General features: G+C 51.6%; 1 protein-coding gene across 11 annotated transcripts in view; it reads left to right on the top strand.

Moving 5' to 3' along the window:
* LOC118789730 (girdin-like) overlaps positions 1-13,289 on the top strand; it is a 69,094-nt gene extending 55,805 nt beyond the window's left edge. For 4 of the 11 annotated variants that reach the window (XM_036546306.1, XM_036546304.1, XM_036546305.1 and 1 more), the window contains exons 22-32: positions 330-516; positions 1,167-1,312; positions 2,495-2,587; positions 3,399-3,592; positions 4,259-4,300; positions 5,477-5,560; positions 7,017-7,205; positions 8,530-8,595; positions 9,660-9,746; positions 11,516-11,763; positions 12,230-13,289. In XM_036546306.1, the coding sequence (XP_036402199.1) occupies positions 330-516; positions 1,167-1,312; positions 2,495-2,587; positions 3,399-3,592; positions 4,259-4,300; positions 5,477-5,560; positions 7,017-7,205; positions 8,530-8,595; positions 9,660-9,746; positions 11,516-11,763; positions 12,230-13,105 (2,212 nt within the window). In that variant the 3' untranslated portion in view covers positions 13,106-13,289. The remainder of the gene's footprint in view (positions 1-329; positions 517-1,166; positions 1,313-2,494; positions 2,588-3,398; positions 3,593-4,258; positions 4,301-5,476; positions 5,561-7,016; positions 7,206-8,529; positions 8,596-9,659; positions 9,747-11,515; positions 11,764-12,229) is intronic. The other 7 variants (XM_036546309.1, XM_036546308.1, XM_036546307.1 and 4 more) reach the window with 4 other exon arrangements.
* Positions 13,290-13,678: the final 389 nt, after the last annotated feature.

Below are 13,678 nucleotides of genomic sequence, written 5' to 3'. Positions count from 1 at the left end.
CCCCTTAATAAGTTCAGTTTTTCCTATCAATTTCCCCTTTTATACAACAGAAATGATGACATTATCATTGCGCTTGTAAAGGCTTTTTCTTCCCCAAGCTTGTGTACAGAGTTTCTGAGTCATTCTTTAAAGAGTTCCAGTAACATACTAGTGAAAGGCTAAAGTTTTAAATTCAACAGATAACATGCAAGGTATATAATATATAACCCCCTCAGTACGTGCCTGTAACATTGTAGCTACGTGGTACGTTTCTTCCATGCATGGGGGATGTTTATGGAGTGCCTCTCCCAGGCTGGTGTGGGTTTAACACACTGCCCCCTTGTGGTCAGGCTGAACCAGACGTACCGTCAGCTGGTGAAGGACAACGAGGGGCTTCAGGCAGACCATAAGAACCTGAAGAGCCTGCTGAACAGTGCCAAGCTGGAACAGACCCGCCTGGAGGCCGAATTCTCTAAGCTCAAAGAGCAGTACCAGCAGCTGGACATCACCTCCACCAAGCTGACCAATCAGTGTGAGGTATTGCAAACTGACCTGTCAGTTGTAGGTACAAGAGGCTCAACAATTATTATTATTATTGCAATATATATAAGGTATATATAATATATAAGGTGCCAGAGTCTGACCAATCAGTGTGAAGTACCGGAGTCTGACAAATCAGTGTAAGGTGCTGTAGGCTGCCCTGTTCTGCTAGCCTTAATGAGGAGCATGTGTGCATCTTGGCAAAAGGCATTTTTGGAATGTGTCGTTTATACCAGCATGGTGGATCTGTCCAGACTTGTTTTGCCTTGCAGTGTTTCAGCGACATCTTATCCCTGTGTAAGTAGGGGCTGATTTATATCTCTGTGTGAGATCTGGGGTTCATAATATGTTTCCTATCACTGCACACTGTTTTTCTGAGCTGCTGTAGAGAATGTCACATAGACAAAATATTAATATTTCTCTTGTGTTTTACGGTGTATTCAGCATTCACAATCAAGTTTTGCCTTTTATGTTTTGACAGCTTGTTTGAAGAAATAATGTGGTTTTCATTCACCATTAAAATAAGATCATAGCTGCTGGGTGTTTTGTTAGACTGATAGACTCAGTGGCATTGCTCGAACACACACTGAGATAGCCGTCGTAAGCGGGCCTTTGGAAATGTAAAATGTACTCTGGGTTTTCCACAGCTACTGAGCCAACTGAAGGGGAACCTGGAGGAGGAGAACCGGCACCTGCTGGACCAGATCCAGACCCTGATGCTGCAGAACCGGACCCTGCTGGAGCAGACCATGGAGAGCAAGGACCTGTTCCATGTGGAGCAGAGACAGTACATGTAAGCCCACGCCGCCCTGCACAGCCCACAGGGCTCAGCTTTTAAACAGTAAACACTCAGCCATTAAAGACTACAGTTACAAGCAGACATCTCACTCTCCCAAGACTTCCTAAATTGGTAGGACTGCTTGTGGACTGAAGATAACACAGGTCATCTCAGCTGCCTGTCAGAGTGAAGGATTTAGCAACTAGAGTTTAATCTACTTTCCCCACTTGGTGTCATAGTTAAGGGTTTCTCTGCTTGGAGTCATAGTTATGGGTGTCGTCAGTTGGAGTCATAGTTATGGGTGTCGTCTTTTGGAGTCATAGTTATGGGTGTCGTCAGTTGGAGTCATAGTTGAGTGTTAAGGTTGGCTATCAGAGCTGCTGTCCACTCTCTGCTGTCAGCTTTGAAAAGAAAGTAACCCCTGGAACTGGTTTCTCCCAGGAAAAGGCCAGAATCTGCTCATGGGTAGATCGTGGTGGTAGAGTGTGTGGGGTTTCATGCATAAGCATCAGCGAGTGGCCATAAATTCCCCGTCTCTAATGACATCGGTTTTACAGGCACGCCCGATCTTGCTCTGCTGTCATGCTCACTAACTCACACAGCTGTGCATCACCCACAGTGCTGCAGCCCTGAACTGGACCGGCCTGTTTGTGCATACCGCGTTTTCCTCCTGGCATGCTCAAAAAGGGAACATTTAGTTCCCCCCCCGAAACGCCCACTAAGCATCGAACCACATGTGGAGTTTCGTGACAGAGATCTACCAGTCGGGACGGGTTGTCTTTCCACCCAGCTGTTGTCTAGCTTTCCAGCAGTAATGGGATCTCAGCAATAAACTGAACTGGAATAACTCACCTGCCTTTCAGCATTGTGTGTTATGTGCATATCATGCTAGATTATTGTAAATCTTATTGCATTTCATTACTTATTGTAATTTGTGGGCTCCCAAGTTTCATCTTGTCTCAACTACTATTTCAGAGGATTCTTACAGAAATACCTCCACAAATGTACACTTCAATCCTAATGATGCCTTGAATATTTTTTTCAGAACGGAAATGGCTTTTAACATGTCTTGCATGTAATTGCACCTTGTATGTGGTGATCATATCATTGTGCTACAGAATAGTTTTCCTGACAGGGACAGTGAAGAGATATTGATTGGCAGACTGATTGATTGACAGCACCCTCTCTCCATTTCAGAGACAAACTGAACGAGCTGAGGAGGCAGAAGGAGAAGCTGGAGGAGAAGATCATGGACCAGTACAAGTTTTATGACCCTTCACCCCCGCGGAGGTATGCAGTCACGTCAGTCTTGCAGTTGCTTCACTGTGGGTTCATGGCCAGGGTGATCCATTAAAATGGTGCCATCCCCTACTTAGGAGGACCAGAAACACCCTGCAGAGTGAGGCTTTAGCTGCATGGTGTAAACCAACCAAATGACTGGAAAGTGTAGCAAAGCGCTTCTCATTGGTTAGAGTCATTGTACATCACTGGTAACAACTGATAGCTCCTCCCATTTGGCAGTTATTAAGGCCACACCCTTTCTCAGGGTACTTTGTGCTAGCTCCAAGCTGGAATTTAACTGGTTGTTAATGAACATTTTAATCCAATGAGAAACTCGTGAGCCCACAGCTGCTGGACAGACAGGTGTATGAAACAGAACTAGACCCTGGTGAAGTTCAGGCAGACGGTAGCTGGACGGGATGTGGGTCGTTTTGGGGACCCTTTTCTGTTGAACTCGTTTGTGTATTCCCGCAGTTATCCAGCGCACTGTAAGCGTCACAGGGGAGTAATCTCTCAGGCCTTTGTACACGAGCCGCCAGATGTGAGCTCCCCTTTCACAGAGCTTTTCCAGGCCACTGTTTATGAGACGTTAACCCAGGGTAGTTGACTGTGAGCTGACTGGGGGGCGGCAGTGTAGCATAGTGGTAAGGAGCAGGACTCATAACCGAGAGGTTGCTGGCTCGATACCTAGCTGTACCCTTGGGAAAGGTACTTAACCTAGTACCAGTAAATATCCAGCTGTATAAAGGGATAACATTGTAAAATTGGAGTTCTGGGGGTAGATGCCCCGTTTGATCCGGCCCCTCCCTCCCTCCCCCAGGCGTGGAAACTGGATCACCCTGAAGATGAAGAAGCTGATAAAACCGCGCAGCCGGGAGCGCATGCGCTCCCTCACACTGACGCCCACGCGCTCCGAGTCCAGCGACGGCTTCCTGGGCCTGCCCCCCCACGACAGCCAAGACAGCTCGTCCGTGGGCTCGCTGGACGACACCCTGTCCCACAAGAGGAGCAGCAGTGAGTATGACGCACCCCCCTGCCCACCCCTCCCTCACTGTAAGCTCTACGGACAGATTCGGCCCAGCCGCTACTGATGGATTCAGCAGACAAGGACCGCCCCCTCTCTGACAGCCAGCTCCACCCCCTGCTGCTGCTGACAGGCCGGGTAGAGAAGAACCGCCCCCTTACTGTTCATAAACTCCACCCCCCACTTCTGCTAACAGGCTAGACAAAAAGGACCGCCCCTCATTGTTAGCCCCACAGTTAGCCCCACCCCTTATCAGTACCAGTAGACCATATGATGCGCTGCAGGTCCATACAGCCATCATCATGATAGGACAGAAAAACAGAGCCTGCCCACCTGCACGCAGTCGACCACGCCCACCGGCACGCAGTCGACCACGCCCACCGGCACGCAGTCGACCACGCCCACCGGCACGCAGTCAATCACGCCCACCGGCACGCAGTCGACCACGCCCACCGGCACGCAGTCGACCACGCCCACCGGCACGCAGTCGACCACGCCCACCTGCATCAGTCAACCACGCCCCCCCTCCCACCGCAGTCCGAGGCAGGTCAAACAGGCGCAGAGGGGCGGAGGCTGGTGGCTGCTTGCTCTCTGCTGTGCGACTGTGGCTGTTATGTAACCTGCTCTGTGCCTGTCTTTCCCCCTCTGTCTCGAAGGGAAGAGAGAGAAGCACTCCCGTGCCCAGGGTTCCTCCAATGGTACGCGGGGAGGAGGGCGGGGTTTCTGTGGCTGTCTCTCGGGGGTGTCTGAGGGAGTCCTGACTCATCCCGCCTTCGCCGTGTCCATCTGTATTAAAGGGTGCAACGCACCTCTCGGGGGCGGAGAGCTGACAGCGTAGCTCCAGTCTGACCCCCGCCGGCAGCTTACCACAGTTACTCTCTTACACAACACTGAACAACTCAACAGAAAATGGATGTTTATATCAGTTTGCGTATTATTTTTTTTTGGATTGCTTGTTTTTTTTTTTTTCATCTAATCCCATCCGTAAAAAGTTCCCACTTGATTGAATTTACAGTGATGAGGTTTTATTTAATCCGGTTGGGTAATTAATTAATTCGTTAGATTAGTTTGATTTAATGCAGTCGTAGTAGTTTTGCTGTATGATAAGGCAGTGCAGAGAGCACACCATTCCCTGGTTACTGTAACAGCACAGGTGGGTGTGATGGTCTCTCCCGTTGTGATTGATCACAGTGTAGAACAAACACAGCGTGCGGGGTTCAGCTCTGTAGCAGAGAAACTCAGTGAACTCCCAGCAGGCTGTGTGGATGTTCACTCCTATCAGCTCTGTGTGAGAGGCATAGGGTAGTACATGCCTCAAGGCTCACTTCCATTAAAGATGTGATCTCCCTGCAGCCCCCCCCTCGTCACTCCCAGCAGTGAGCTGGCCCCTGTGTGCAGAACGATCCCCCCCCACACACCTCGTCACCGCTCTCCAGGGCGTAGGTGTATTGCACCCTTTAATATGCATCTGCAAATGTTTGTGCTGTGCAACCTGTCCCCTGTCTCACACCCCAACCCACTTCAACTCACCTCACAGCCATTCCAGAGAGCTGTGTGCGTGTGCATGCATATACTGTACATGTGAGAGACGCTCTGTGTGTGTGTGTGTGTGTGTTGGGTGCGTGTGTGCGTGCGTGCGTGCGTGTGTGCGTGCGTGTGTGTGTGCGTGTGTGCGTGCGTGTGTGTGTGTGTGACAGAGAGAGAGCGATGAATTAGGTGTGCACAGGCTCGTGTGAGCGCATGTGTCCAACAGGACAGCACTCTGGGTCTCTATCCCCTGGTTTCGGCACTGTGTTAACGCCCATCTGTTCTCTCCCCTCCCTCTCTGGCCCCCCCCCTCGCCTCCCCCCCTCCTTCTATGCCTGCCGTTAAAGTGCCGGCACTGAAACGGCTGCCGTTTATGCGGAACAGATCCAAGGACAAAGACAAAGTGAAGGCAGTCTACCGCCGGTCCATGTGTAAGAGCTCAGAGTCCAGCCTCTCCCGCCTCCTCCTCTCCTCTCCTCCTCCTCTCCTCTCCTCTCCTCCTCTCCTCCCCTCCTTCTCTACTCTCCTTGCTGCTCTGCTGTGCCTCCTCTGCTGACGTTTCTCCTGACTGCGCTGATGTCTAAGCCACGAGCTGCATGGTGGATGTCTCACTGAATCAAACGTGGTATCACTGTGACACCATCTTACACGTGATGGAGCAGAAAACGAGAAATGGCTGAGAACACCTGATTGCTACGCCTGTATTTAAAGCATCTCATTCACAACTGATTAAGCTTTGGCCACCATATCTCTGCCACGTTTAGTCTGTTTTTTAGCATTGGTGTGTTCATCTGACCTAGCTGTAGCATCGCTATGGTGGTCCAGTCTTTAGTGACGGATTGGGTGTCGCTGGGTGTGAAGATGGGAGTCTTTTGGGGTGTGTGTGGCCTGCACTGTCTGCGACCCCCGGTCCCGTTCTTGCCCCTGGCACGAGCAGAGGCTTCCTGTCTCTCACTGGCCCCACCCCTAAAGCTCACACCCCGCCCCCCCTCTCTGCGGCTCCCCCAGGCTTGCAGCTGGCATGGCATGGCAGCACGCCACTCCACCAGTGAGAGCTAGCATGGTGCAGCCCAAATATGGCTCACAGCCTGTCGTCTCTGCCTCCCTCTCTCTCTCTCTCTTTCCCCCTCTCTGTCTCTTCTCTCCCTCCATCTCTCTCTTTCCCCCTCTCTACCTCTTTTCTCTCTTTTCCTCCTTCTCTTTCCCTCTCTTTTCTGTCTTCCTCTCTCTCCCCCTCTCTGTCTTTTTTCTATCATTCTCTCTGTCTCTCTCTCCCTAGCATTCTCTCTCTCTCTCTCTCTCTCTCTCTGAAAATGCTCGATTTCAGCTTGCTTTACTGGCATTGCTAATGTGCATTTGAGTTGCCAGGGCAACACACGCTGGCATTTTTGTTGCATTTTTTCTGCCCTCTCTCTCTCTCTTTCTCTCTCTTGCTCTCTCTCTCTCTCTCTCTCTCTCTCCCCCTCTCTCTCTCTCTCCCCCTCTCTCTCTCTCTCTCTTGCTCTCTCTCTCTCTCTCTCTCTCGCTCTCTCTCTCTCTCTCTCTCTCTCTCTCTCTCTCTCTCTCTCTCTCTCTCTCTCTCTCTCCATCTCTCTCTCTCTCTCGACTCTGCACCTCAGCTTGGCATTTACTGTGATCACATGGATGTAACCTGAATGACAGCAGCCTGGCCATGTCAAACTCTGTCATCTCAGAAGCACCAGCTCAGTGATGACACGGCCAGCATGCTGCTCCCTGGCCACGCCCCCCTCCCACACTCTGTGAAACCTGTATGGCGGATTGAGCCGGGAGGGGGCGTGTTCTCCCAGGGACCCGGCATGCCTGGCAGGATGCGGGGAGGCGTGCTCGTCGCCTCGGTAACGGGTTTACCTTCCGTCTCCACGACAGCCATGAACGACCTGCTGCAGACGATGGCGCTGGCAGGCGGGCAGTGGGCGGGGAGCTCGGAGCAGCTGGACGGGCAGGAGGGGCCCGACAGCGGCCAGCGCATGAAGGAGCTGGGGTCCATGGCCTACTCCACCAACGCCATCAACTACGCCACCCTCAGCCGGGCCAAGCAAAGGGCCAAGGCCAAAGGTACAGCTGGGCCAGCGTCACCCGGCCCCTCCTCCTATTTCCCTTAACCAGGGCCTGGATTCAGCCTCCGTTTGTTTCTCCCCTCGTTCACCCTGACTTTGGCACATCTTCTACTCTACAAATACATTTACATACAGCCAGCAGCTGCATAAAACTACAAGCCCCACAATGCACTGCAGGAGAGTAAATGCCAGTTGGAGGATAGGCACATCTTGCAAGAGGGTGCTGATGAGCAGTCTGACATGGGGACCCACCCATCCCTGTGGAATGGAGCCAGTAATCTTCAGCGGCTGTTGACTCGTGGTCATTGTCCGCTAAAGATACAGGCCAGATCTGAACTTGCAATGAACTGACTGAGCCACTCCAGACCCCTGCCGGCATCTTTTAAATGCAAACACAATTATTTTCATTAGTTTGGTTTTATTGCAAGTTGACAGTGAAAAATTCAAAAGTCACACTTCAATAACAAGTGCTGGTTGAATCCAGGCCACGGTAGTTTGCTGTAGCATGCTGAAAACTCTTTGTGTAATCCAGGAGTACTGCTGGGAAACTCAGGTGTGGTTCTCACAGAGCATGAAATGAAATGAGGGCCCTTCAGTACATCAGAAAAGAAGTGAACCGAATACATAAAGGAGACACAAACTGCGCTTAATGACAAAGAGGAAAGAAAGCACCATGCGCCACCTACTGGTTAAATGAGCACTACAGCAACCTTACTGGTCAGACCAGAAAGCAAAGCAGAGGTCTCTCCTTTTAATGCGTATTTGGAGTCTGTTACTGAGGCCATTGCAGAGAACCACATATGACTAAAATGGGCAGCAGTGTGGCTTAGTGGTAAGGAGCAGGACTCACAACCAAACAGTTGCTGGTTCAATTCCGCACAGGGGCACTGCTGTTGTACCCTTGGGCAAGCTACTTAACCCACAATTTCCTCGGTAAATACCCAGCTGTATAAATGGATAAAATTGTAATCTATGTAAGTCGCTCTGGATAAGAGCATCTGCTAAATGACAATAATGTGATGTAATGTTATGGGAAATGGTGTCAAGTTTCATGACATAGAGATTCATGTTATCAAGCAGTAGCATTGCGTAATGTGTTAACAGTTTATTTGTGCAAAAGAGTCTCGGATTGAAACACTGAATCAGTAGGAGTCTCTCAGGTGTAGATACAGCACATTGTATTCTGCTTCCACTCACTGAAAGCATCTGTAGTTGCCTGCAAAAAAGCTGGCGTGAGAGCTGTACGACAGGAACATTCCTCTCCTGTTCCCCGCTTTACCCTCAGTATAAATATGGCTGTCATGTCTTTGTGTGTCTCCCAGACAACGCGTCCTGTGAGGACGTGACCCCAGCGTCGTCAGATGATATCAACGGCCTGAAGAGTCAAGGTGAGGGTGGGGCGCTCGGAGGGGGTGGGGAGAGTGGTCGTGGCGTTTGACGGGAGCGATCGTCTCCCATCTCAGAACTGTGTGCCTTTCACCTGCATGTCTGCTAACCGCTGACTAACCGGCTGCCAGACTGAACTCATTTCATGCTTGTTAATGGCTTAAGAAATCCTCATACACATTCAATTAGGAGACAGGGTTTACTTACAGCTTGGATACACTTGGTGATTTTAATTGAAGGATTCAATGATTTTAATTCAGTCCAGTATCTATTACTGTAAAACTGTATATAATATATTAAAAAATATATAAAATCACTCCTTGGACAGATAATAACAGCAGTAATGATAATAGTAGTAGTAGTAGTAATAATAATAATAATAAAACTTGCATTTTTAATTGTCCTTTTAATCCCATTTCCATTGTAAATGTTTGTGTCAGAGATAATGGCCAGAGATAGTGTGCCAGCACAGTCTGATGGGGAGTGTGTGTGTGAGATTCGTACCCTGGTAATCCGCTGAGCTGTGTGTGTGTGTGTTGGGTTGGCCAGGACTGAAGGACTTTAGCAGTGCTGAGACACTGCCCCCCCCGGCCCTCGTCTCCTCTACAATGTGCAGAGTCCCCTGTAGCATCTGTTGTAAGTGACGTTCCCCTCAGAGCAGCTATGCAGCCCCACCTCACCTCCACCTGGGTGCATCTTACACCTCTACTGTACCTCTGCTGTGATACCCCTGCCTGATGCCGCCACCCCCCACCCCCACCTGGTCCCTGTCCCGGTAGCGCTCTGCTTCCTGAATCGCACCCTCCCCAAACTGCCCTGCCCCTCCTGCGGTACCCTGGTTCTCTGCGGGACAGCGAGCATGCTGGCCCCCCCGGTCTCACGCTCTGCACCCCCTGGTCTCACGCTCTGCACCCCCTGGTCTCACGCTCTGCACCCCCTGGTCTCACGCTCTGCACCCCCTGGTCTCACGCTCTGCACCCCCCCGGTCTCACGCTCTGCACCCCCCGGTCTCACGCTCTGCACCCCCCGGTCTCACGCTCTGTACCCCTGCTCTCACCCCCTCCAGCCTCCCGGCCCAGCAGCCTGCACAGTATCAGGACCCTCAGTAGTAATAGCAATAATAACTCCTGCTCCTCAGCATTCGAGGGCCCAGGTATGCACACTCTAATCAACCTGCACACCCCTCTCCCTCTCTCTCTTTCTCTATCTCTCTTTCTTGCTCTCTCTCATGCTCTCTCTCCTTTTTTTTCTTAATTCGTTCTCTTAAACTGTGCTTATTCCAGTGCTCTTTGTTTAAAATTTAAGTTTTGAAATAAAGGGCGTTTAAAAGTGGAAAAACATCTGGCTCTCACTCTCCCCTTTCTCCTTCTCTCTGCATTCTTTTTAACTCTCCTTCCTCTCTGTCTGCATTGCATTGCTGTTATGGGTGCTTCTGACATACAGTTCTTCTGCATTTGGAGAATCAGTAAATCAGAGCAGGTACTGGTATGATGTTACTCATCTTAGACGGATGTGTTTAGTACGATGGTACACAATGCATATAGAATACCGCATTTGAGCTGATGCCTGTGAAAGCTCTGTATTTAGGCTAAAGCCTCTTCTCTCTGTAAGGTCACTCAGAGCTGTTAAGTGTAGCTGCTCCCTGCTACTGCCTCAGTGGTTAACATGGTGTGTACCACACAGTGGCTCACGCTTGCCTGGGACTCAGTTTATTAATTAAGGGATTAGCATAGCGCGTAACGGGAACATAGACTGCATGTTTCACATGTCACATCTCTCTGAGGCAGTTTTTTTTTTTTTTAATTATTCATGAGAGTGGAAATGCAGAACGTTCCATCAGCGCTAATCGGTGAGCGGGATGGAGGCTCGGTGCAGCGGGTTTATCCCCCCCTCTCTGTATCTGGTGGTGTGGCCGTGCCGTTCGGCTCTCTGTCTCTCTGTCCCCCCGGCGGGTGTGTGTGTGTGCGCGCGTGTGTGTGTGTCTGCGGGCAGGAGTGTACAGGGCACCGCCGCAGCGTGTGAAAGCAGATGGTGCGTCGCCGCCCTCCTGTGCCCGGCCGTGCGCCTGGCGTCCTGTCCCGCCGTCTCTAAGCTGGCACAGCAGTGCATTGTGGGTAGGGGGTCTGAGTGCGGCACATCTGTCCGGGGCTCAGTGCCTTCTGTCTCCTACAGGACAAAGGGGGAAAAAAAAGACAAGCAGAAATGCATTATTTGGATAGGGCTGAGGGATTGTCTTAAATCAGTGGATTGTTTTATTTAATGTAAGTGAGACAGTGTCAGGGGTTACGTTTTTGTGACTCACGCTGTGTTTGCAGGCGGTGACCTCAGTGTTCCCGGGCCGAGGGCGGCAGTGAGGGGGGTGAGAGTGGCAGGAGATGTGTGGCTGATTCTCAGCAGCGTGTCCTGTGTTCAGCTGTATCAGCAGACACTCTTAATGCGGGATGTTTGCTCAGCGCTATCAGCGGAGGGCAGACCTGACACATTCAGGGTCCTGCAGGAGGGGGAAGGCACAGGGGGGCAGAGAGGCGGGGGTCTTCACAGGCACAGTGGGGTAGAGCGAATGGGGGTGTGTGTGTGTGTCTCTGCAAGACAGGAGAGTGAGCCCTGCACCCCAGTGATAGTCCCACTGAAACACCAGTGAATGTAGTTATTTAGCCATTATTTCAGGGAGGAGAAGATTGCAACATCAGCCAAATGTTGTAAAATCAGGACATATTCTTCCATTGAACGTGATGTACTGCTTTAAAGCTGCAAGGCACAGAGAATCTGCAGTCAGCATGACCAGGCCCCGGAGGCCCATAGCGACAGCAGAACGTTGCCACAGCGTTACAGCAATGCTTCCCCGTCACAGCAGGCTGTGAGAGTTAGCGTCAGCACATAGCGGTGCAGAGGCCTGTGTTTGACATTGCGTGTCTCCTCCAGCAGGGGGCGATCTGAACGGCAGTCACAGCCGCCCCCACAGCGAGAGCAGCGGAGAGTTCAGCCTCAGCCTGGACAACGAGGCCTGGTCCAGCAGCAGCAGCCCCATACAGCCCCCCCTTTCCCAGAGGGGGTCCCGCCAAAGCCCGCTGGAGCCCACCACCCCGCACCCCAAAAACAAGGCCGCCTCGCCAGGTAGCGAGGTGCTGTCCCTGCAGCAGTTCCTGGAGGAGAACGTCGACCCAGCAGAGGTATGATTCAGCATTGCTGTGCTAATGAACACCACTGTAGAGCAGAGCATCAGTGTGGCTGCATGTTATGCATCTTTGGGTTTGAGTAAACTTGACTACATCTGAGAAATTGATTCATGTTTATTTAACCTTGTTTTTAAAATTTAAATCTGAATTTGTTTGATTTATATTGCCACTATTATTACATCATATACTGTCCTTATAAGGTAGGATAAAAGTGCAAACGTTAATGTCTCCCTGCCTGTCTGTGTGCGTGTCTGTGTGTGTGTGTGTGTGTGTGTGTGTGCATGTTTGTGTGTGTGCGTGTGTGTCTGTGTCTGTGTCTGTGTCTGTGTCTGTGTCTGTGCATGTGCACGTTTGTGTCTGTGTGTGTCTGTGTGTGTTTGTGTGTGTGTGTGTGTGTGTGTGTGTGTGTGTGTGTGTGTGTGCGTGTGTGTGTGTGTGTGTGTTAATGTTCTCCCTGTAGTCCGGCAGTCAGGAGAACGTCACAGCAGAGTCGATCCGCCCATCGGCTGACCCCGCCCAATCGGAGCGGGCGGGGCGGGGCTCTGCCGGCAAAGGCATTCTGCGCTCGTCCAGCGGGAGAGTCTCGGGGGTCAGCGCCGGGTCGGACGGGCGCCCGCCCAAAGCTCAGGGAGCAGGGCGGCCCAGCCTGCGGAAGGCAGAGAGCGCACGGGTGAGGGGCGGGGCCCAGGCCCGGCCCACGCTGGACGGCAAGACCAGGGCCACATCGGTGTCGGAGCGGCTGGACTCTGCCTCCCCACACGGGGGCGGACTTTTCTCCACCGCCACCTTGCCCCGCGCCAGCAGCGTCATCTCCACGGCCGAGGGCTCCGTCCGCCGCACCAGCATCCACGACTTCATGTTGAAGGACAGCCGCACCCCCGTCTCCGTGGACCCCGCGCCCAGTGAGTACCCACCGGGCCCCGTGCCGCCCTCCTGCACGCCCCCCCAGGCCAGGCACAGCCCCCAGACACCGCTGCCCAAGTCTGCCAGCCTGCCCCCGACTGGTGGCGCCCCCGACCGTGAGGGCCAGCTCTCCGCCCTGGAGTCCTTCTTTAGCTCCTCCTTCACTCTAGACTCTCTCTTTACGGACACCATCTTCAGCGAGTCCGTGTGCACGCCCCCTGGTAAGAACCACACCCCCCTTCCCATCAGCCCCTCCCCAGTCCCGCCCGCAGGACACGAGCTTCAGCGGAATGCAGGCCGGGGGTCCAGCCTGCCCGATCAGAAGCCAAACGGTGATGTCACCGGCTCTGATCGTGGTGTGGCTGACCCCCAGTCCCTCCCCTTAGCCTCTAAGGACGAGCAGTCCCTGTGGTATGAGTATGGGTGTGTTTAAACCTGCAGTTAGAGGCCAGGGATCTCCCAGCGGTCTCCTCCTCTGGCACTCCGGAACGTTCTCTGACGGCAGGCCGCCGTTTGCATGCCGCCGTTTGCATGCCCTGGGAAGACACTGGTGTTTTCTGATTGGTCGGCTGATTGAGGAATCTGTTCTTTGGGTCTGTTGTGTTCCATCTCCCCTGGGGTTTTCCGTGACTTTGGCTCCTCTCTCTGGTGCTCACTGTGACTGCCATGTTTTTCATTTTTTCATCTGTGATTGTTGTGATTTTTTTGTAAATGTTTTTGCAAATTGTATGTATGCATGTGTAACTATGCAGTAATTTCATCAATTAATCAGGTAATCAGCTAAAGCTTTGATAAGTGATTGTTGTTGTTTTTTTTATTTATGTGATCTCTTCTGATATTTTATTTTCATTTTGTCAAGTTACATACAGAGTATAAGTATGTATCTGGTATTATTATCCAAATATTTCATGAGGTTAGAACATGCCCACTGCACAAGTGTTAGGGCAGTGCTGAAGAGTAAAACTAAGATACATTAGCACGTAGTAGGGTATACAGTATACAGGAA

This window comes from Megalops cyprinoides, chromosome 15 (genome assembly GCF_013368585.1).
Source record: "Megalops cyprinoides isolate fMegCyp1 chromosome 15, fMegCyp1.pri, whole genome shotgun sequence".
Taxonomy (NCBI): Eukaryota; Metazoa; Chordata; class Actinopteri; order Elopiformes; family Megalopidae; genus Megalops; species Megalops cyprinoides.
This window is presented reverse-complemented; position numbering and strand designations above follow the sequence as displayed.